We start from the raw sequence: 25,195 nt of genomic DNA, 5'->3' as shown, positions 1-25,195 counted from the left end.
AAGAAATCCTTGTTGCAAAGCAAAATTCTGACGGTTTAAATGCTATCATACATGCAATTGCCCCAGATCTTCAGCATCATGTGACGACGTGCACAAAGTCTAAAGAAGCCTGGGGTATCTTAGAAACCGTATTTGAAGGGAATACCTGTGAAAAAGAAGCTAGGACTCAAAACCTAAATTCTGACTGGAAAAACCTTCGTATGGCAGATAAAGATTCATTTGACGAGTTTAATCACAAAGTGTCTGAAATTGTTAATGCTTCCTTTGCATTGAGTAAGACTATTCCTGAAAAGGACATTGTGATGAAAATTCTCAGATCGCTGTCATCCAGATACTATTCTAAGAAGCATGCCATCGTTGAAGGAAATAATCTCGCAACGCTTTCCAGAAATACTCTAGTTGAGAATTTAAAGATCTTTGATCATGAACATATATCCAAATCTGGAAAGGATGTTGCTTTCATAGCACAAAACAACACCAAATTACTTGATAAAATTAAAGGTGTCTGCATCTCTGAAGATGATCTTTCTGAGGCTGATTCATCAGATGAAGATCTTGACAAGTCAGTCTCGATGATCACAAGACAGTTTAGGGATCTTATTTTGAAGAGAAGTAAACGATTTTCCAGAGATAAATCCAGGTCATCAATTAAGCCCCATAATCGTGTTCCTCCTAAAAACAGGGATAATGATGAGACTGATGACGAGGATATGCCTCAGTGCTTTAAGTGTAAAGGTTTTGGCCATTTTGAAAATGAGTGTCCAAATCGAAAGAAATATACTGTGAACAAAGGTCTTGCTGCAACTCTTGATGAAATGTCTGACAAATATGATTCTAATGAAGACAAACAGTCAAGTGTTGCACTTCTTTATGAAAACATTTGTTTTGGTAATTGTAGCAATACATACATCAATCTCGATAGTCTTTCAGGAGAAACCTCAACCTTCCTGGAACAAAAAATTGACCTTTCTGTTGGAAACTTTTTGTCTAATGTTTCAGGTTCCACTATGTGTCTAGCAGCTTGCACATCTCAGGCGCCTGACTTATATATTCCAGGTTGACATGCTCATATTGTTCACTCAAAGATCATGAACTATCAAATACAAGTACAAACACAAATTGAGACATGTCAACAAACTTCAACGAAGAGAAAATCAATTAGCAAACAAGCTTAAACTTGTTCAAAAGACCACAGAGGTATGTAAGATTTTATCTTCGTCAAAGAAGTTAGTTTCCAAGGATAAGACAAGACCATTCGAAAGAAAGTTATGGTCTAAAATTCCATGAATTCCGATCGAAAATGATGTGATGGACAGATTATTGTTCATCCCATCACAATTTAAATTATGTTGTTTAATGCATCTTGTCTCATGTGCCTGATTAAAAGAGACAAGATTGTGCACATCTCAGGCTTTTAGAAAAGAAAAGTCTTTAGTTGTTTTGATTTTCTTTGTTTGTTTTTGCTCTGAGAGCATTGTAAAGTCTGTAATTCATGTCGCCTTTCCTATCTAATTGATATTGGAAAGGACTTCCATGGTTAATCAATAAAAAGAGGCTAAAATAGACAATTCTTCCTTTTATAGGGTTGAGAGTTGTGTGTACACGAACCTGTGTTAAAGGTTTCGTAACCCTACATATTTTTTTCCTTCCTTGAAACTATTTTTACTCAAAGACTGCTTGTTGAGCTTTTTTTGTGACTTCCTCTAACAAACCCGTACGCATATGGATACTATACTCCAAGCATCATGTCTTCTGATGGAAAAGATGTTAATATGATTGTTAAGCCGTCAATCATGAAGGAAAAAAGAAAAATCTCCGATACCTCCAACTTTGAAAAGAAAAATAAGGAATGTGAGGAAGCCAAGAGTTGTTCCTTCAAATTCTCAGAAGTTTTTTGATGTTCTTGAAGAGTTGAAGAAGACAAGAAAGGAGATTCAACAAATAAAATATTTTGTTTTGAGAACTCTTGAAATTCATAAGGCCCTGGTTCGACATCATCATCCTAGAAGGTTTGTTGGAATTGACTCCTTTCTTCACGAACCATATGTTCCCATGGTTGTTGACGACAAGGAGTTCGGGGACGATAAAGAATTATTCAGAGGTCTCAATGTCTAGGAAATCTTCTTATGAGAATTTTATTCTTGTGTTTTTAAGAAGAATAACTAGAGTTTGGAATAGCCATTATTATGAGTACACATATCTATGTCCAACAATTTTCATCTTCAATGTTTTTATATTTATTTGTTTAAATTCTAAAGTTTGTTTGGAAAATGATTTTTGCAGTATTAATCTTTATGGTTTTTTACATTGCAATTTGTTATGAGATATGTGTGTTTGCGTCCGTGAACTATGATTGTCCCATACTTGGTCAAAAGTTAAGTCTATCGTACGTCGATATGCGAGTATTGATAAAAGATTGAATGAACTTTTGACAAACAAAATTTAAGCCTTTTATGTCATTATGCAAATATTGATGGAAGAAAGGATGAGATTTTGTTTACAGAGATTAAATCTATTATATGTCATTGTGCAAATAGTGATGAAAGATAGAATGAATCTTTGTTTATTCCGCAGTATTGATCTTCCCTGATCCATATTTCTTATGTATATACTGTGCGGCTCCGTAAGTTTTCTTATGTTGAGCGTTTCCGATTAAATTAATCATGGGTTCTCTTGTGGTTAATTTAATTGAGTATTTTGGATACAAATTCATGTTTCATGTGATTTGTAATGTCCAGAGAAATCCTTATTTTCTTGTGAAAGTAAGGTCGCTCTTGTTGTTATTTCGGGAATGACATTTTATGGAGGAGAGTTCTTAATTGAACTTGTGCTTAATTTCCAAGTCTTTGTGGGGGAGTGCAGCTGTGGAATATTATAGGGGTTATCTTTTATCTTTATAAACTCCTTGATGAATGCATTTAGTTTCGGATATATGATTGCATCTAAAAAGTTGATATGTGCTTTATTTGGTCATGAAGTGTCTCTATGGAAATTTCATTAGGATCCCACTAGTTTTCGTACCTTTGCCAATTTTATTGACAAAAAGGGGGAGAATTAATGTGTAGTTCACACTACAAATACATATGGTTTTCGGATCATTATGTAAAGTAGTGGTTTTCATGTGAGATGAATTATTGACTAGGGGGGGGGGGGTGATACATATCACCATAGTATTGTTGTCGAAGTTGTGTTAAAATTGGACTTTGATGATGTGTAATAATACTATGACACTGTGTAACAATGATTGAGAGCTTTTGTTTTCTCATTTTTATGGATACGGATCTTCAACAACGATGACGCTGATTTTAATATCTTTGGAATCATTGGAGTACTTGAAATTGACGAAGATTTCGAGTAATGTTGAAGAACCAAGGAGATCATGCATGTGGAAGAGAAGATGCAAAGTTTATTTATTTTGTATTTTATATGTATTAATAGTTTTGTCACTAAAATTAAAAAATGGGGAGATTGTTAGAGCACTGATCGGTCGAACTTACAAGGGTTGCTATCTCAAGCTTGTTTGTCAAGTTTAGTTGCCAAAACGATAAGTCTTCATTTCTAGTATACTTATAGATAAGTCTCGGACTAGGATAGAAAGTGTAGTTGAACTCTAGACTCCACGGCGTTCATCATGCAAAGACGAAGAACTACTCAAGGAACTGTGGAACTTCATCGACTTGATGTTATTGCAGTATTGATCTTTTTGATTTTGTGATATTGCAATTTGTTTATGGGATATGTATTGTTTACGTCCGTGAACTTGAAGGTCACATATTGTGTCAAAAGTAAAGTCGTTCATGAATTGGAATTCGTATTGATGAAAGGACGAATGGACTTTTGACAATTACAAAAGTTATGCCTATGCAGTCATGTATTTGATAGAAAATAGGATAAAATATTTTGTTTGACAAGGATAAAGTCTATTATGTCGTTATGATGGAAAATATAATAGATCCTTGTATGTTATCCACGGTATTGATCTTCATTGATCCATTTTGTTATGTATTACCGTGAAGGCTCTATTGCGTGTCTTATGTTGAGCACGATACAACTAAGACGGTTATTCTTATTGGCTTTGTTGGTTGTTCCATAAGATGCTATATGTCGAGCATTATGAACTAAATTAATCATCTTGGTTGGTTATTTAGTTATTTGCTCCAAAAGTTTTCTTTTGTCGAGCAAAACCTTTGACAATTAAATTGATTACTTTTGTGATTAGTTTGGTTGTTTGTATTCCAATTAGATTAATTATGGGTTCTCTTGTAATTAGTCTAGTTGAGTTTTCATATATTCCACAAATTCTTGCGTTGAGTATATGAACGGCTATACAAATCACGTTCTATTCCTTATGTTGAGTATGTGAACGATTAAGTTAGTCATCTCCATATGATTACCTTAGTCGTAGCTCCGTAAGTTTACTTATGTTGAGCACTTTCAATTAAATTGATCACTTTTGTGGTCGGATTTAGTTGCGTATTCCAATTAAATTAATCATGGGTTTTCTTGTGATTAATTTTGTTGAGTTTTGGATATAGAAAATCATTTCTATGGTTTTTGGTGTCCAATTAAAAACCCCTTCTTTTCTTTCGAAATTAAGGTCGCTCTTGTTGTTCTTTCGGGAATGACATCAAATGGGGGAGAGTTCTTTTGAACTTGTGCTTAATGGTAATATCTTGCGGGGTATGCGGCTGTGGAATTTTATAGGGGTTATCTTGTATCATAAAACTCCTTGATGAATACATTTAGCTTCGGCTTTATGATTGCATCTAAATTAAGTTGGTATGTATTTTTATTTTAGTCTATGAAATGTCTCTTGTGGAAATTTCATTATGATCCCGTTCTTTTACCTTTGCCAATTTTATTGACAAAAAGGCGGGGAAATAATGTAGTTCACACTACAAATACATATGGTTATCGGATCATTGTGTAAGGGGGAGTGGTTTCCATAATCGAGATGGAGTATTGACTAAGGGGGAGTGATACATATCACCGTAGTATTATTGTGAAAGTCGTGATGCAATTGGACTTTGATGTTACATAATAATACTATGTCACTGTATAATGATGATCGAGAATCTCGATTTCTCTAATTGTTATATCTACGGATCTTCAACAACGGTGATGCTAAAATTACAACCTTTGGGATCATTGGAGTACTTGGAAGGATGAATATTTCAGGGAACGTTGAAGATTAGACTATGGAATAGGAGCCATTAAAGTTTATCTTTTTTGTATTCCATATATTAATAGTTTTGTCACTAAAATTGACAAAGGGGAGATTGTTAGAGCATAGCTCGGTCGACCTCGCATGCGTTGCTATATCAAGCATGTTTGTCAATGTTAGTGATCAAAACTATGAGTCTTGATTTCTAGCCTACATAGATAAGTCTCAGATTAAGATAGAAAAGTGTAGTTGAGCTCAAGGACTTCATGGAGATTCATCATACAACGACGAAGATCTACTCAAGGAACCGTGGAACTTCATCAACAAAAAGGTATGTGGAGACTTGAACTTATCTATCACTCAAAAGTCTATCTCTTCTATCTCCTACTTCTTATGAGACAAAAGTCGTACGTTATATAGACTGGATCATACACACTTGATATTTCGAGTCAAGTATATCTCTCCTATCTATATCTCGAAATCATGTGTTGGTAAAACGTTTCGCTTTGATCTAGTTTATCTTAACCTAGTGACGAAAGTCATGAAAAGTTTCAATTACTTTGAGAATTGCTCTGACGTGAATTGGTCTGTGAATAACGGCTACATAACGTCCTCTGAGAATGTCTCAATGATTGGAATGAGAGTTTAGATTACATAACCATGTATTCCTTGAACCAAAGTTTTCGAACTTTGTTGATCAAGAGAAATCGTAAGGATTGTGGAATTGGCTTGCCAAGTCCGCGAACCCAGTCCGTAGACTCAGTCCGCGAACTGTCGAAAGTTCTCGATCGAGAATTTCTGCTGGATTTTTCAAAACTCGTTTGTGTGCTTAGTCCACGAACTCAGTCCGCGAACTGGAGGAAGTTCTCGTTCCGAGAATTTCTGATGAGTTTGGAAAACTCTACCGGTTTACTTAAGTCCGCGAACTTGTTTTTTTTAACTTAAGAGGTTATTATCTAAAGATGTGCTCTGAACATGAAACATTAAATTACTAAGGAATGCTTTATGCAAACCGTGGCTATAATGTTCATGAGACGATTCAATCGAATCGAATCATCTTTGTTTCAATTGTGTCTTGTGTAGTTACATAAGATCTCATAGCAATTGAACAACTCTTTAACTAGTTCAATTGAGTCAATTGAACTAGTTATGGTGAATAAGAACAAGGTTAATATGAAATGCTCATATGGTTAACCTTTTGGTTTACTGTGTTGAGCCAACATACACGTACACGTTTGGGCATGGTTTTCGCAAACCCAGTAAACGTCTACCCAAGTGTGTGTGACAATCTAAGTTTTCGATCTAATGGTTGATAAATATTAGCTTGAATCTAAATCAGGTTTTCATCTAACGGTGAATATGGTTTGCTTTGTAACTAAGGAAAAACCCTGATTTGAAGACTATATAAAGAAGACATCTAGCTTTGAGCAAAACTAATCCCCACACATCTGTGTGATACTAGTGCGCTCGCTAGAGTCGATTCTCCTTTAACCTTTGGTTTTCTTCTTTAAAACCAGGTTAACGACTTAAATACTTCATTGGGATTGTGAAGCTAGACCGATACTACTTTTATCGTAGTTGAGTGATCTGATCTTGCATCTTCTAACGTACGAGTACAATCGATTGATTGGCTTGAGATTATGAGAGTTCTCCGATAGGCAAGATAAAGAAGTCACAAACATCTTCGTCTCACTGTTTGTGATTCCTCGACAAACCGCCTGCGTAGTCAGGAAGGATTGCAGAGAGGTGGTTGATTAATCTAGGATGTTCTTCGGGAATATAAGACCGGATTATCAATTGGTTCATGTTCACCTTGATTTCATATCTTAAGACGGAACAAAACCTAGGGTTTATCTGTGGGAGACAGATTTATCCTTTGATAGACGTTTCTGTGTGAGACAGATTTGTTTATTATCAAGTCTGGGATTTTGGGTTGCAGCAACTCTTGGTTGTGGGTGAGATCAGCTAAGGGAATCAAGTGCGCAGTATCCTGCTGGGATCAGAGGCGTAGGAGTACAACTGTACCTTGGATCAGTGGGAGACTGATTGAGGTTCAACTATAGTCCAGTCCGAAGTTAGCTTGGAGTAGGCTAGTGTCTTTAGCGTCTTAATACAATGTGTATTCAATCTGTACTAGGTCCCGGGGTTTTCTGCATTTGCGGTTTCCTCGTTAACAAAACTTATGTTGTCTGTGTTATTTCTTTTCCGCATTATATTTTATATAATTGAAATAATACAGGTTGTGCGTTCGTGAACATCAATTGGAAATCCAACCTTTGGTTGTTGATTGATATTGATTGATCCTTGGACATTGGTCTTTGGTACCGTCCAAGTTATTCCTTGTATTTGATAAAGACTCGCTATTGTTTTTAGCTTGAGTAAAAATCAAATCAAGAGATAGATATTAACTCCTTGAGATACTTTTATCTAGATTGAGTCTGACTGTCTAGTTGATTCTCTAGCAAAGTATTTCGGAGTTAGTCCATACAGATTGGTAAGGAAATATTGGGTGGTGTTGTTAGACCCCCACTTTTTCAGATGTCTTAGAGGTTTTCATGAGAGTTGTGCAATGCTAAATATATTTGTGAAAATAGTTCATGAGTATCTGCTTAATCTATACTGGGTAGGTAGGTATGCGAAAAGGTACGCGTACCTATGAACTAGTTTGTGAATTAAGATGGCCAAGTTACGCGTACCCTTAGGCTATTCACGAACTCGGGTCCTTGAGGTATACATATTGGGTATGCATACGTCCCCCATTCACAAATTCAGAATATCATGGTACACGCACTGGGTATGCGTACCTTCCTATATTCCAGAACCCCTCATATCTAGGGTACGCGAACTGGGTATATGTACCTACCCTGAATCCAGATTTCAATAGTTCTGAAAACTATCTTTTGATGTTTTGAATCATTCTCAATCAACATAAATATAACTACCATTGCTTGGGAAATTTCCAAATGATCCACAAACATAGTTCTAGAACAATATGTTGTTTCGAACTAAGATTGCTAAGGACCTATGATCATCCATTGCTTGAATAATATTTCGAGATGTTTAACAAGACAAGCTTGACTCGAAACTTCTTCTTTGCAATATTAAATCTACTAGAAGGCATAAAATGTAGTCTCATATAGATAGAATTGTAATACCTATGAGTAAGTAGAATGGTTCAGTCTTCACATACCTCTTTGTCGATGAAGTTCTTCAAATGTCTTCGTTTGATCTTCAGTCTTCGAGGGTTATTCAGTGATGTCTGATACTAAATTACCAGACCCTAATAGTCCTAGACTTGACTTATATAGACTACAAATCAAGATATAAATATTGACATTAACAACAAGCTTGAGATAGCAAAACTTGCGAGTTCGACCAAACAATGGTCTAATAGTCCCTATACTAACCACTTTTGTTTATGCATATTCACTTATTTCCTTATACCCATTCACAATAACACCTTTCTTGTCCATCCCTTGAGTCTCTACCATCTTTCCAACACCTTCTTTATCGTCATTATTCAGTTTAGGTATCCATACCTTCATAAGAACAATGTTTTCAGAGTCCATACTATATTTACAATTGAATACCCGTCGCGAATGTTAACCTCGCAAACAAACTATGTCCATATGCCTCCCTCGTATATTTGGGATCCTCCGTATAATATATTGAAAACAAAGAAAAAGAAAATCAACACGAAAAATACAAGCATAATACAAGATATTATAATTTTATATGTAAGCACACAAGCATACTAATATGTTTGTGGTACGCTGATATCACTGAAGCATAGTGTCATTCAATGATTATACGAGTTATCTGAGTTCGGAACTAGGATATTTTACCCAAGGGTCTAACCCTCTAGTTCTCTCTCACAGTAAAATCGAAACCATACTTGCAACTTGCAAGCCTTTTTCCCACATTTTATTTGATAAAACTAAAATTTTATTGCTCAAGGAGTGGACTGCTTTGGTCTCTATCCAGGAAACTACAAATATCAGCTCGAAAATATTGAGACAAACTAGTGTTAGTGTCGATTCTTTGACAGATTTAGTTATAGCATCAACCACTTGATTGTTGTCTCTATGTACAAATGTAAACTTACAATAATTAAAACTCAAATTTAAATTTCTAATTTCCTTAAAACTGTTTTTTTATCCTCCAATTGGAATATAAGAGAATTCTCCATTATTGATTGCATCACTAGTTTTCTAACACAGTCATTCAAGTTAACAGTGACAACAAATGCTTGTTTTGGAAAGATTTGTGGTGCAGTGGAGTTGATTTAAGATTCCTGTTTCCAAATATCTTTAGAATCTGCAATGATATTCTTTCTGAAGTAGTTTCTACTTGCAATGATATCAAGACTTGGAATTTAAAGCTGTCAAGAGAGTTGGATGATTATGAATTAAATGAGTTGTTGCAGCTGCTGAATTTAATACCAGAGCCTAACTTTTTATCAACTGGTGATGATGTTAGAAGCTGGAGAAATGATGATACCTTCACAGTCAAAGTTTTCTATTCTTCTTTGGATACTTCTCAGGGTAATCCTTTTCCTTTCAAAATTGTTTGGAATCATAAAGTACATGTGAAAGTATCCTTCTTCATCTGGTCTCTTTGTTACAATGATGCTCCTACAATGGACAGGATGAGAAATACTATAATTGTGAATGAGTGTCTACTTTGCAAGAAAGCTCCTAAATCAAATGACCATATTTTCCTGCATTGTGATACTACAAGGAAACTTTGGAAATTCTTCTTAGATTGTTTTAATCTTCAATGGGTTTCTAATGACTGTGTTAAAAATATACTCTGGGAATGGAAACAGAAGAAGAAAAAAGCTAAAAAATGGAAATTTTGGGAGCTAATTCCTTTTGCTATTTGGTGGAATGTCTGGCTTGAAATGAATAGAAGATTTTATCTAGGAAATTATCACTCTTTAGAGAGAATGATTGATGATGATAAGATGTTGCTTTACAACTGGCTTTTGAAGGAAGGAATGTCAAGAACTATTATTTGGAGATGGTTATTAATAACTGGCATGCTGCAATCCTGTAACTTGTTTTGATGCTTAAGTTTCTTGTGCAGGTCTTATGCCTGTGTTTTGTTTTTGTATCTTGTTTCAATGGCTATCATGCTCTCTTTGACTGCCTATTGATTTTTATCTTAATAAAAATTGTCCTTTTTGAGTCAATCAAAGAAAAAAAAAAAAGATTGTATCACTAGTTTAGCATCTACTTCAATGTGATTTTTTTTAATTGCAACTCATTTGCCCAAAATAAAGCTTAATATATCGCCATGAATTCGCCAGTTTCTGCGCTTAGAACATCAATGTAACGTCCTTTGATGCCTTCACATATACTTGCAAAATGTCCTTAAACCTTTCGCCCACGTGTAAAATCGAAACCAAGGCTTACAAGATCATGTGTTATGATATAGTCAACGATTCAGCTAATAGGATATATATTATTAAACGAAAACGGTTAGGATGTCTACCAACCGGGGATGCCAGTATATTTCCTCATGTTAATTATTTTATTTGAAAAAATAAACCAATGGCCACCTAATGAAGGCTCTCCATTATTGGCCTACCGATATATGAGTCAGTGCTCACTCACAACCTTGACTAATCATTAATTAAACTTGACTAATTATAAGCCAATCTGACTCTCCAGATGCCTATATTATAAACAAGCTCTCTGAAATCCTTTGTAAACCAAGTTGGCCTTTTATTTATCCATAAAGTAGGTAGTACTTTCATTTTCTCTGATTACCATCTTTTTGGAAAAATATTATAATGGCTTTGAAAGTACATGGACTCGCCAAATCGATGCCAGTGTCATGTGTGATGCTTTGTCTAGCTGAGAAAGAATTAGACTTTGAGTTTGTTCATGTTAACTTCTCCAAAGGGGAACACAAATCCCATCCGTTTCTGTCAAAAAATGTTAGTAATATTTTTATCCTTTGTTGATTGTTATTTTCTTTGTTTTTGTCGTTTTTACTGCCTTGAATGAATGTCATCAACTATTTTTAACAGCCATTTGGAAAGATTCCCGTATTTGAAGATGGACCTATTACACTTTTTGGTGAGTAACTTCTGCATGAAGACGTATGCTTGTTGTCCATCACCAGTTCTATTTCTGCTAACATTATAGTATTAATTGGCCAGAATCTCGAGCGATCACCGGATACATAGCTCACAAATACAAGGATATCGGTACGGATCTGTTTAGACATGGTAACATCCAAGAAGCTGCAATGGTTGGAGTATGGATGGAAGTTGAATCACAACATTTCAGCCCTCCAACTACTGCAATCATCTATGAAATGTTTGTTGGGCCTATTTTCGGACACACAATTGATCAGTCTGTTGTGAATATGAATATAGAGAAGCTCGATAAGGTGCTTGATGTTTACGAAGCTAGACTTAGCACCTCTAAGTACCTTGCATGTGATTCATTCTCACTTGCAGATCTCCATCATCTTCCTAACATTTACTACCTAATGAAGATCACTCCTTGTGCGGATCTAATCAATTCTAGGGCTCATGTCAAGGCATGGTGGGAAGATATTTCAGCTAGACCATCTTTTGTTAAGGTTGCTCAAGGACTTACTCTAGGTGAATGATAGATCTTGAAGACAAAAGAGATGTGACCGATTGATTTTTTTTGTAACAAAAAATTGATGGGCTTTTTATTTGCACTGAAATTTACTTCCTTTCTTATGTAACTTCCTCATTGTTTGGGTTTTTGTGTTTCAATTGTGATGATGTAAACTTCAATTTGCCCTCGGTCTCATTTTAGTTTGAAATTATGATTACAAGTTACAATAATATGCTCTTTATTTTCGGTGCAAATTGTTTGCACACTTCATCATTCAAATTTACTGTGTCCCATATTACATTCTTCGCATTTTGAAATAGAAGCACAACAATTTTGTTGCAACGGTAACAATAAAACTCAAAGAAAAATGTTTGAATTGATTTTCTGGAAAGCTTAAACAAACATTCAAATTGTCGACAGCAAACAGAGGACAGGATCGCGTGTTTAACACGATAGTTGACCGGTACGCCTCAAGTCAAGAATGAGTGATGCGTATACCATGTGGTCAAGTCGTATCCAGGTTAAAACTGCCTGATGCAAGCACTGTTAGCACTACTGTACTTGCCCACTCTTACGAACCCAACGGAAATTGCACAGAAGAAGATAAAAAACCACACAGAGTGAGAAAGACGAAAAGAAGAGGATAATAGCTCTTCTAGACACAAGTTGGAATGAAAAGTTCGAGTCTCTTTTATAGGCAGAAATGAGAGAGGCACAGTAATGACAGTTGATTCTCAATTAACTCCCTTCATAAACCTAATTAAATTAAAACGGAAATAAAATAGCCAATTTAATTTAATTTTCAAATCAAAATAAAGTTTAAAACGGAAAGAATATTTAAATTAATTAAACCGGTCATTACTGCATGCATAAGAGTTTTGGTAAGCAAAATATATTGCGCCTGGTCAGACGCCCCCCACGTTAAGACAAAATTTGATTTTCCCAAAAAGATATGTCTTGGTTGACCTATCCACGGCGGAAGCACGAGACCTAAGCCCAAACATTAGTGGAAACAAAAATATTTCCCCACCCGTTCCACCCACATTGAAATATAAAGGAATAGTTTTATACTGGAACTCCTCTTTAGTTATACCCAATGTGGGACTAAAGGTTCTTACTTCATTTACTCATAAGAAAATGAGTGAGTGCTCTTAGAGCAACTGCAGTGGTGCGATCAAAACCAAAGATCAAAGATCAAAAAAAAGACCAAAATTTGGGTTTAGTCCGTGTTGTGACGCAACGGTACATGATTAAAATTTCGTCAGGCGGACTTTAAAAGTCCGCCCCATTTTTTTTTTGTAAAATTTCATCAGGCGGACTTTAAAAGTCCGCCCCATTTTTTGTAAATTTCATCAGGCGGACTTTAAAAGTCCGCCCCATTAAAATTCCATCAGGCGGACTTTAAAAGTCCGTCCCATTCTTTGTAAATTTTAACAGGCGGACTTTAAAAGTCCGCCTCATTCTTTTTTTTATTTATTTAATTAAAATTTCATCGGGCGTAATTTAAATCTCCGCCCGTTAACAAGCGTACTTTAAATTTACGCCCAGCAACAAGCGTACTTTAAATTTACGCCCGACTATATTAGAATTTGGGAGGGATTTGGTCGCGACCATATTTGGTCTGGAATTTGATCTTTGGTCCAAATTTGATCTTTACTCCGTCCCACTGTGTTACGATCTCATCCCAAATTTTTGGTTATACTCGCCCATTGTGGATGCTCTTAGAGACCCAAAAATCCTGAGTTCCATTCCCACCAAGACCTAAAATCAAAACAATAAACTCATTTTCTCGGACACAATTTTTATTTTCATATTTTGATTAAGTAAAAGATTAGAATGCTTGAGCATCTATTGCATCCAGATTTTGGAGATGCAGAGCCACAGGCGTGGCTCCAAAGAAGAATGGGTATCCTGCTTTTTTTTTTTTATAAGAAAATAGAAAACTGAACCTGCCAAGTGGTATCCTGCTGATCACTGAGGTTAGCTCAATTTCCGCATATTACACGTACAAAGACTAACTTGAGCTGACAAGTGGTACAAGACTAATGTTGAATGCTTTTGCTCATATAACCGTACATTTTCATGAATGAGAAACAACAACAAAAAAGAATTAAAATAAATAAATAAATAACCATGAAAGACAGAACCGCTGCACTTCATAATTTATTTTTATTAAACTACAGAGATTGAAGAAATAGTGGGAGTCCAGGTGATTAAATTAGCAGGATCAGTTCTTTTGAGTGAAAATTATATTTCAAATTCAGATCTTTGGGTTATTGTTGACACTCTTGTCTTACTTCCTTCCGTAGATCTTCACTCCTTCTACACATTTTTTTCGTGGTGAATCCTAAATAAAGCAGCAAATCCGGTGTCCTACTGAACTGGTACCTGAAGAAAACTACAGACCGGGAACGGAAAGAAATCATTCCTTCCGAAGATTTATTCCACTCCTTTTACACATCTTTTCGTGGGACTTCAGTCCACATCCTGGTGAATCCCAAATAAAGCAGCAGATCCGGTGTCTTGTTGAATAGGCATGTGAAGAAAAGACCGAAAAGTACAGACCGGGAACAGAAATAAATTTGAATCCGACGTTAACATTCTGAGAGAAAAAATCATGGTGTGCATAGCTTATTTGTTGTTGGTGATGCTATTGAACCCACTACTTGATTCTGTCATAATTTCGTTGTCGTTGATGGTGGTGATAATCACAGATGAGAGTTGTTTGTTTTAGGGTTCAGGGTTTCCTCATTTTAATCTACAAAACACAATAGAAAAGAACTAAGTTTAGGGTTAGGGTTGCTCTTTTTCTTTCCTTCACTTATATATAAGGCTGGCAGATCTGCCCGTAAAGTTTTGGGATAAGGTATTATATGATCTAATGGCTGTAAGATATTCTATCAACTGACCGTAGTTGTTGCTAAGCAATGAATTAAAGTCAGGGCAGAGCCCCTCTTTACATCACAGACAGCCTGAATGGCCTCCATCAAAGTGGTCAGCCCAATTAGTGCGAGTCTACTCCTTTGCCTATGGGTCTAGTCCAAGTTATAGCTGATTCCTTCCAAGTGCAAGTGTCTCTGATTCCTTTGTCAATTGTGCTTACTGCACTGCCTCCAGACTCCAGAGCTGCCATTCTTTTTGCCGGCTCTGGCTCCAATGCTCTATAGATGGCTTTCTTGGAATTCCATTGCATTCACCTGTAACAATTCTCCAATTAGTCCCACTCCAGATACGCCAGATTCTTCATGATGGCAACAACTTTCCCAGGACAAAAAATTTCGTGTCGAATATGCATTTCGTTCTTCAAATTTTGAACACAAAGCACAACAAATTTTCATTTTTCTTGAGCAAGGAAAAGATTGCATTAATACTTCAGCATCTGATGCAATGTTGCATCCAGATTTTGAACATCCTTAGATAAAACAACATCACATTTCACACACGGACACACATAAGGAAGGGGCAACCCTTAGAGAAATAAAGAGAATACAAGTTAATTTTATAAGGTTTTTTATTGAATCATAAGTGGTATTACATTTCATGCTTCACCGTTATTTGCAGTTCTTCTTTCTCATCAACGCCGCCATTAAGGTTGATATTTTTTGGGTGGTGGTGGATAATCTATTCTGTGAAGTTTAGCAGGATCAGTTCGTCCAATTATAAACAACATATATATCTGGTAAAAAATTCCAAGGAAAATTTGGTTACATTTTTCTCACCAACTGGTGGTGCATCTATTTTCCACATCAAACTTAATGACAATTCATTTCTATTTAACCATACATAAAATTAAACTACAGAGATAAAGAAATAGTAGGAGACTAGGAGTACAACTAAATCAAATTAACAGATTCAGTTCTTGTAAATTGAAATTAAATTTCAGATTCATATTTCTAAGCTTTTTTAGCACTTTGTTTGCCGATTCCGCCGTATCTTTTCCTATGACTCTTCAGATCCGTGATAAGTTCTTGTGCTCCATGTATGTAGCAGGGATAGAAAAGATATGAATTTGAAGAGACTGCATTTAGATTAGATAATAGCAGTGGTGAAAAACGTTTAAATTTTGAGAGAAGAAATCATTATGCTAATAGTTTGTTGTTGGTGGTGATGACGCTACTGAACCACCACTTGATTTTACCATGATTTTGTTGCAGCTGATGATAGGTAAGGAAACTACCGTTGTCGTCTGTTATTAGGGTTAGGGTTTGCACCCTTTCTTAGACAGACGGAGGGAGAAGCAACTTGGAATCGTGGAAATTTCTGAAGAACTCATGTTTGGTTCCTCTGTCTTCTGAAAACCCATCATTAAGATGACATATATGTATAGCCCAAATTATAAGATCAAACGGTTTAAATTAATAGTTTTAGATGAGATTTAAAATTTCACAGTTTGAGATGGACTAAATTAACCCTAATTAGTTAAGTGTTATAAACAAAAATTATTTTAAGAAAGATAAAAGAGAAACTCCATCGATTTGGATTATGGTCAACTACTGACCGTAATTAATGCACTGAGAATAACTGTGGTAATTAGTGATAAAAATATCCAACTAAGTATTACGGGCATTATTTTCGGTCCATTAATTGCTCTCGTTAACATTATTATCTTCGGGTCGTTTAAAATTCTTAAAGTCATTCCATTAATTACAGCTACTTAGTATATTTTCGTCTTTCTTTTTCATTTTTCATAATGCATCTATCGCAGGGTAACTGTATCTTTTGTTTGATTATCGAAAAATCTTTGTCCTTCTAGTATTATAACTATCCATGATGTGTATCCTTTCACTTATCTTTGTACACAAATAGTTTTCAAGCGGATCACATATTCCAACTGTCACTACACGAAATCAGGGAATTTGTAACGTTGTAAAAACGTTAGGATCTATATATTGTAACGTCAAAAAAACGTTGGAAAAGTGTCGTTATTATTAGTGTTACAATATTTTATCAACGGTTGATTTCATTACAATAAAAAATTATTAAATAACGGTTTCATTCGTTGAAATAAATACACCAACAGTTATCTAGTCAGCACAAGATTTATCTGATGTCATTTTGTTGTAATGGAAGTCATATAAAACCTGGTACATATAATTGAAATGAGGCACATCCTTTAATTAACAATTCTAAATAACAATCGGTGGTGCATTTATTTTCCACGTCAAAAAAGAAAAAGCTACTCCACATTCTTTATTGGTAATGGATTGACACATAAAAACATTCCTCCTAGAGTAGCTGTTAATACGAATAAGAGAAATTCTGTTATAGCCATTTCTGTACATTCAATGTACTCCACGGATGGAGGAATACATATAAATTTAAACTACATAGATGAAGAAATGGTAGGAGACTAGGATTACACCTAAATCAAATTATAGATGCTTGTGACGAATTCCATTGCATTCACCTGCAAAAGTTATCCGATTAGTCCCACTCCAGATATGTCGGATTCTTCATGATGGGCAGGGTCAAAGCTAATTTTTGCAAACGGCTCTTCTGGTATTGTCCAAGTTATTATGCTATTATTGTCCTTGGCTGGGTGTTGTTCAAAAGCTCATTTTGGTTTGTTTTCCCTGTCAAGAGGTGGTGATGCTTAATGCACGCATCTAATTACACCAGCAACTTAAACCTGAACATTATCAAACACCACACATTACATTCCCATTGCAAACGCAATAATAGTTGGAAGTTTAAGATCTCCTGGTCTATTCTTGTTATCAGCGATAAACCCAGACTTGACCAATCTGTAAAGGACACTCCATTAGCAAATTATATTAGGATCTACAAAAAAGAGATGATTCAAAGTTTCATTCTCGTTCTTACATAGAGGGCACGTAAACATCAACTTTAGGCCAAAATCTTGAGAGTCTATCACTAGTGGGAAGACACTTATAGATACATTTTGATAAGAAATGATAAATTTTGGGTGGAAGTTTGCTTTTCCAAGACATACTGGAGTTACCAGGATTGCTGCAGCTGAGAAAACACCAATATGAGCAGATCCCGCCATCTTATCCTTATCCTTACCTGATTGAGGGATCCTTAACTATAATGGGTCAAATGAGCATTTAGAGTGTGGCGATGACGCATATAGGCCAAATGGTGACAACGTTTGCTCATTAATACCAGTTTTGAGTTTGAGTCTGTTGATTATGGCCATTTCATGAAGCTTATATATAACCCCCATATATAGTGAACCATCCCAAGAAATTAATGTAGGTAATTAATTTTAAAAATCTGAATGATATGCTTTCCTAATAAATCTTGATATCTAAAAGTCGGATTGATATCCCAGCTGGCACTCTTTAATACATATTAATTAATAGGAACAGGTATGCTTGATAAAGGGATTCTGTAATAAGATTTTATTTTTCTCAATACAGTACTATAGATTAAATCTCAAAATTGTCATAGTTGTCCATCAAAATTCTTCGTAGCTCAAATATGGGGGGAACTCTTTTTATTTTTCTTCTCAAAATTACTCATGTGTCACTACTATTAAGCTTAGTCATCGCGGTGAATCCAAAAAAAGGGTTTACAGTAAAGATGATTCATATAGACTCCAAAGAATCACCTTTATATCCAGGTTATCATCCAACACAAGACGAAAGGCTTCAAAGACTCGTCGAACGATCCAAATCTCAAGCATATTACATCGAGTCACGAATATTACTCCAAAGCAACGCAACACGCTCCATGAGTCCTGACATTGTACGTTTTCCTATAATGTATGAAACAAGCAGGTTTTATGTTGCAACGGTTGGTTTAGGTACGTTTCGTGGTAAACGGCAACCATTCATGAATTATTATTTGCTTATTGATACAGGTAGTGATCAAACATGGCTTCAATGTGAAGGTGCCACTAAAACTTTCAATCAAAATATGCCACTTTATCCTTGGAGTTTGTCGAATACACATCGTCTTGTTCCTTGTAATACGCATCCTCTTTGCAAGGGAGATAAGTGCAATGCTAATGGCGAATGTACTTACTTATCAAGATATGCGTCTGGATCAGTCGCATCTGGTATTGTTGCTATAGAAAAACTCACCCTAGGATCCAACACCGGTGGCCTTGAAAGTATTGAATCTCATGGGTTGTGGTTTTCGCCAAGAAAATTTTGAAAAAATTATCGATAAGAATCGTGTACTTGGAAAACCTGATATTATTTCAGGAATACTTGGTTTAGGATCAGGATAATTGTCTTTTATAAATCAATTAGGTGTTGCTGGAGAAGGTAAATTTTCTTATTGCTTCGAAACGTTTAACTATAATATTGATGGATTAGATACATACTTGAGGTTTGGTTCAGATGCGACAATTGGAGGGGTAGGTCAAAAAGTACATACAACTCCCTTTATTGTGCCTCATAATCAGACTTCGCTCTATTACTCAAATCTAGAAGATATTAGTGTAGGTAACAAAAGAGTAGGATATCCTAGAAGCACTTTCGAGCTTAAAAATCGAATAGAAGGCGGCGCGATAATAGATTCTGGTACTCCAATATCCGGTATGTATAAAGATCATTTTGATGGAGTTGCAGATTTGGTGAAGAAGCATTTTAACGAGCTCGGAATTGAATATATTGGTTCCCAATACAAATTTGATGTTTGTTTTCGTCCTCGGGGAAGATTTGATATTAATAACTTTCCTTCCATAACACTTCATTTTCAACAAGTTAATTATGTTATTCCAGATTATAAAGCTAATTTTATGATAACATCTACTGGAAATATTTGTTTAGGAATTTTTCGAATGGATACAAATGGGCCATCTTTTATTTTAGGAGCAATGCAACAAGCTAATAAACAGATTTTGTATAATGTTATGGATCGTTCACTCTCATTTGCTACATAGTATTATGAATTAGATTCATGAAGTAATAATGCCATCTAGCTGAGAATTAGCCAATAATGGATACATTTGGTTTGAAATTTAATAAATTATTATTCTAGTACCATATTTGTTTTGAATACTTTCAGTTGAAGAAATTTCATTTTATGAAGCTGGACAGACATTGCCATCCATCTGCTAGTTAAGATCCCCAACCCATTTGAGACTTATGACAATCTTTTTCTCACTACCACCAATTAATTGTTTGATGTCATGAGATGGTAACTAAAGAGCATCACAGTTAATACTTTATGTGTAGAACCAATATGGTGATCTCCTTATGGGACTCGAAAGGTCTGTGAACAATTGAAAGTTTTTTCGCGTAACTCTTACAAGAAGAGTAAGAAAATAAACCGATAAGTTAAGAGCAAGGTATGCAATCTCTGCCATAATAGTGCCATCTACAAGCACAAATTTTCATTTGAATGGGATCACTCTTTTTTTACAAGAGATCCTTTCAAAAACAGATCACTAGAAGAAAAAAACAATGTACACAACTTCAAATCATCATTTTCTAGTCACAATGATTTGAATCACCATTTTCATTCAAATGGGATTACTTTATTTTTCACAAGAGATTCTTTCAAGAAAGATCACTAGAACAAACAAAGAATGTTTCTAATTTTGAATCACCGTCTTCAGATAAAACACTTTATTAATGAACTAACCCGAAACATTGTGGTTATCCTCCTCAATTCCTTTAGCAACGAAGTTTGTTAACTCGTATAAACATACATTTTCATGAATGAAAGAAAAAAGAAACAAAATCAAAAACTGGATATGACAGAACTATCCACAACATGATTTATTATTTTCATGAATAAAAAAAAATAAAGGAGATATTTTGATTTTGGATCACATAAAAGTGATAGAGTTGCGTTTGGATCACGAACAAATTTTAATTAGAGTTTGGGTCACACAAACGTTTTAACAGTTATTTAATTATTTATTTTTCAAAATTAATTTTAAAATATTTAAATCCGTTAGTTGACATTAACACGTGTCGTCCCGACTCGTTTTTGTTCCTCCGACAAAGATGTACTCTTCCGGTATAGATGAACACAAAAGCACTAAATCCAGCAATACCAATTAATCTGTATCCCTGTAAATCGCACCCAACAACGTCAATTTCAGTAACTCTCGCCAGATCTCAACCCCAAATATTATAAATCATAACCTTTCCTGTTAACCCTCGCTGAATGTCTTAATATCATCCATTCATTCTCGGCTAAAGCTCAGTTCCATGGCTTATCATGACAGCAACTACGATCAAAAATAACAAACAATTTGGCATCTCTGTCAAAAATCCACAAATTCGAGTTCTGATCATTACCGATCTCAGCAAACTCTTCTCACCACTTCCACAAATTCAAGGCATCTCAATTTCTCGTTTCCCACGAATATCAATCTTCTCATAATCAAATTCATCAACAAACACATAAACAACGAACTTCTAAGAAAATCCAACTACTTCGTATCACATCCATTTATCATCAATTTTTATCGGCAGAAACAGCCACCCAAAAACTTTTACCAATCTTCATTACAAGCTCTGTATAAAAATTGACAAAACCTTTGATTCCTAAGGTCCTAATACTTCAACCGAAAACCTCAATTTCAAGTTTCAGACCGTGAATTGAAAAACCCTAATCCATTCCGAGGTTTTCAGAGATTGAGACCAAAAGGTCTTACCTTCGTGTAAAAATCATGATTTAGATCTGATTGAAGAAGAGAGAACCCTGGAAAAATTTTGGGTTTGGTGAAATTTGGGGGTTTTGATGATCAAAATTTGGATTTTCTCTAGCAAATCATTTGAAGATGATGGAGGCGATGAACGAGAGAGAGAACTCAGAGAAGTTAAAGTAGCAGGAGAAATGAATTGGATTTTATGAAACAAAACTAGTGACAAAACCCCTAGGTGAACAAACTAGTGATAAGAAAAAACCGGTCATATTATTTCTACCAAATAAAAACCCTTTCAAATAAAACTGGGACAAAAACCCCAAGCCAAATAATAATGTGTAAATTTAGTTTTTGTTACTTTTAAAAAATCCAAACATACTCTTCGACCTTTTCTTCTTCTTCTCTGATTTCTTCTTTCTTCCGTCTCCTTCTCCCACCATCATCATCACCAGCAGCAACAATGGAACTGCACGAGAAGAACAGCGCTGATTCAAGAGGTGAAGAATTCGAGAGACGTTACCACCACCCTCCTCCGCCTCCTTCAATTCCTTAACCATCGACACCATTACCACCACCATCCCAACCTTAATTAAAACCCTAACCATAGTTTCATTTTCAAATTCAGAAGAAAACACAGGTGGATCTGGTGATGTTTTGATATTTCTTTAAGATTAGATGAATAAATTGTTGAAATTAGGGTTGCGATTGTAACTTCAATTGAAGAACAAGAAGAACAGGGATGGGTTGGTGACGAATTGATGATTGAGATCGATTTTCAAGGAAGAGATGACGGAGTGGTGATGTCAAATTTGATAACCTAATTTGTCTCATCGGCGATAGCGGTAAGAAATCACAAATTTCTTGTAATTTTTTGTTAATTTTTTTTCAAATTTGTTGGTGGAATTAGTCTGTGAGGAATCTAATTTGATGATCTTTTTTTGGTCGAAGACTTTATGATTTTTGAACTAATTTTTCATTTGAAGTTTGACAAGGATCTGTATATTATTGAATGTGTACATGGATCTGTACTGAAATTTTTCTGAATCAAATTTGGTTGGTTACATTTAAGCCAAGGATTAGATGTGGATACAGAGGAGAATGAAAATTTTAAGGTGGAAGCATTTATTTGAAATGGTAGATAACATTATAATCAAGGAACCAAATGTGAAATTGAAATGGAAATGCTAATTTTACAAAACTAGGATGAGTCTTTTGGTTGTTGTTTAATGGTGGTAGTGATTGGTTGAGATGATTCTGCGGTGGATTGAGTTGTCGATCGACAAGAAGAGATGTTGAACTGAAATGGGTTTTGTGGTGTTGGGTTTTAATAGATTTGATTGTTTTTTTTGTTCCTAGGTTATGACTGAGATGGATTTGTTGATGGCAGTGGTGACTGTAAGCTAAAATGAACTGCAGGTGATGGATTAGGATGCATATGGAACTGGGTAATAAGTCTGTTCATAATCATGGCGGCAGTTGCGGCGGAGGTGGTGGTGAGATAGCAAATATGAAATTGGTGGTAAGACATAAAGATCTTGCTCAAATTGTTGCTTGTATCAAATACTATCTTGAGAAAGCTGTTGTTGCTGGTGAGCCTGTCTCTAATCTGCTTGAAATTAGTCGTGCCCATATAAATGAAAAGTTTGTAGTTTTGTTTTTGAATGAAAATTAAGTTTATTTGGGTTTAGGATTGATTGGGGTTTCACATTTTGACTGACCAGAAACTGTCTTTTGACAAATTTGAGTTCAAGCTAGATATCAAAACCTCCTTTGGATATTTAGTATCGATTGGATACCGGCGCGCTTGTGGAACAAGGTCCGAAGAGTCACTTTTCCACATTGGAGCAACTCTTGGCATGGGAGAAGAAGCTACACCAGGAAGTTAAGGTATGCAGAATTGTACTGCTTGTTTGTGACACAAAATTGAGAACCACTAGACTAGGATATTGAACATTGAATTCATTATAAATTGGAAATTTGACCTTTGATAATTCAGATTTTAATTTGCTTGTGAAGCCATTAGGTGTCTTGTTGAGTTTCAATGTAACGTGGAGCATTAGTCTTAGTCTTAATGATTGCTTATATGTGTTATATGTTGCTTGATTTTTAGGCTCTTGAAGGGGAAAATATTGAGCATGAGAAGAAGTTATCAACATTGCAATCTTTGGAATATAGGGGAATTGGAGAAGCTAAATTGGACAAGACAAAAAGCATCTGTAAAGAAGCTGCAGTCAATGATTTTGGTAACATCACAGCTGTGTCCACTACTTCATATGTTATCGTCCAAGTTAGGGACACTGAGCTTATTCAACTAGTTGAATATGCCACGGGTAACTCAATTCTCCTTGTTCAATTTTTTCTTTAATCTACATGCTGCCAGTGTCAGGAAGTTGCTTGCATCTTAATTTTTTAGTGTTTGTAGCCTATCCAACCTTGAAATTAAATAAATCTCATGCTTAAGAATTTCATTTGTCACAATATGCATGACTTTCGCCCGATTATACTCTCCTAGGTGTCCTGATATCTTTGTTCTTGTTTGGTTATCAACTCGGTATATGTTGACCTACGTTCGTAGCTAGTAAAATGCGATGTAATCAACAATGGATGTTTGATTTGTGTTGATAGTCACAAAACTCATATCAGAGACTTCGAACTTGTCTACAGCTTGTTCATTAACCATGTGCTAAGTAATAAGAAATTGCTTATTTATGTCATAAAAGTATGAAATGCAGGTTCATGTACATGTGGAGGTCAATGAATCAATAACATGCAGGTTCATGTACATGTGCAGTTGAATTATGACGAAACCAATTATGGTTTCATCTTATTTATGATGAAACCAATTATGGTTCCATCATATTTATGATGAAACCAAAATTGGTTCCATCTATCAATGAACATGTATAATATCTCTTATAATTTTTCTTACAGTTGAAATGAGAAGCAATTGCAGGTGGTGAATTGGATTGTGGAGCTGAGTAGAGTCAGCTAGGAGATGTTGCTGCCGTTGCTTTCAGATTGGCAGTGTGCAAGTGTAGTTGCTGGTATTGTTGATATGGTTATTGCAGTGATGGGTTTGATATGGTTATTGCAGTGACAGGGTCTTGTGACGAGTTTCATTTGATGCTGCTAGTACGCTCCGGTTGCAGCTGAAGTTAATATTATAGAGAAGGTGGTACTGGTGTTGGATTTGAGTTGGTTCTCTATGAAGAATGGTTTGAGCTTATGCTTGAGAATGGTTTTTAAGTACAGTTGCAGGTTGAGATTGTAGAGAAGAACTGAGATGCCTATGTTGGTGGTGATTATGAACTGCAGCTGGTGATAATCAGAATCCATGGAGGAACTGGTGTTGCTCTGGTTGAATTAATATGGATATTGCAGGTCCAGTTGAAGATCAAACTGAGCATGAGATGGAGCATTTGTGGTGTTCAGGTATGAGCTTGAACTGAAATGGAAGGCAGTAATGCAGTGGGTATGGGATTTAAAGTGAATTTGTAGTTGCAGGTGCAATGAAGTGCTGTAATACAATGAGGAATTGCCTGTAAACCTAGATGGAAAGATATACCAGGTGAAGCTGAGTAATGGGTCTTGAGACATAACTGGTGGTATTGTTCTTGAAGCGCAGAAACTAATTATGGTTTCATCTTATTTATGATGAAACCAAAATCGGTTTCATCGTATTTCAACAATGTATTTCTATCCATGAAGATGTATAATACCTCTTACAAAATTTCTTGCCGTTGATTTCTCACGAAAACAAGATGAAACCAAAATCGGTTTCATCGTGTTTATGATGAAACCAAAATCGGTTTCATCGTATTTATGATGAAACCAAAATCGGTTTCATCTTATTTT

The 25,195-nt window shown here is 35.4% G+C and overlaps 1 protein-coding gene and 1 pseudogene across 1 annotated transcript; both read left to right on the top strand.

Annotated features, from left to right (window-relative positions):
• The first annotated feature begins 10,958 nt into the window (after nt 1-10,958).
• LOC113360964 (glutathione S-transferase F13-like) lies at nt 10,959-11,791 on the top strand. Its single transcript, XM_026604375.1, has 3 exons — nt 10,959-11,108; nt 11,202-11,250; nt 11,334-11,791. Exons 1-3 carry the CDS (start codon nt 10,962-10,964, stop codon nt 11,789-11,791), a joined length of 654 nt encoding a protein of 217 aa, XP_026460160.1. The 5' UTR covers nt 10,959-10,961.
• Nucleotides 11,792-18,492: 6,701 nt separating this feature from the next.
• LOC113359064 lies at nt 18,493-24,106 on the top strand (annotated as a pseudogene).
• The last annotated feature ends 1,089 nt before the right edge of the window (nt 24,107-25,195 follow it).

Source organism: Papaver somniferum, chromosome 3 (genome assembly GCF_003573695.1).
Source record: "Papaver somniferum cultivar HN1 chromosome 3, ASM357369v1, whole genome shotgun sequence".
Lineage (NCBI taxonomy): Eukaryota > Viridiplantae > Streptophyta > Magnoliopsida > Ranunculales > Papaveraceae > Papaver > Papaver somniferum.
This window is presented reverse-complemented; position numbering and strand designations above follow the sequence as displayed.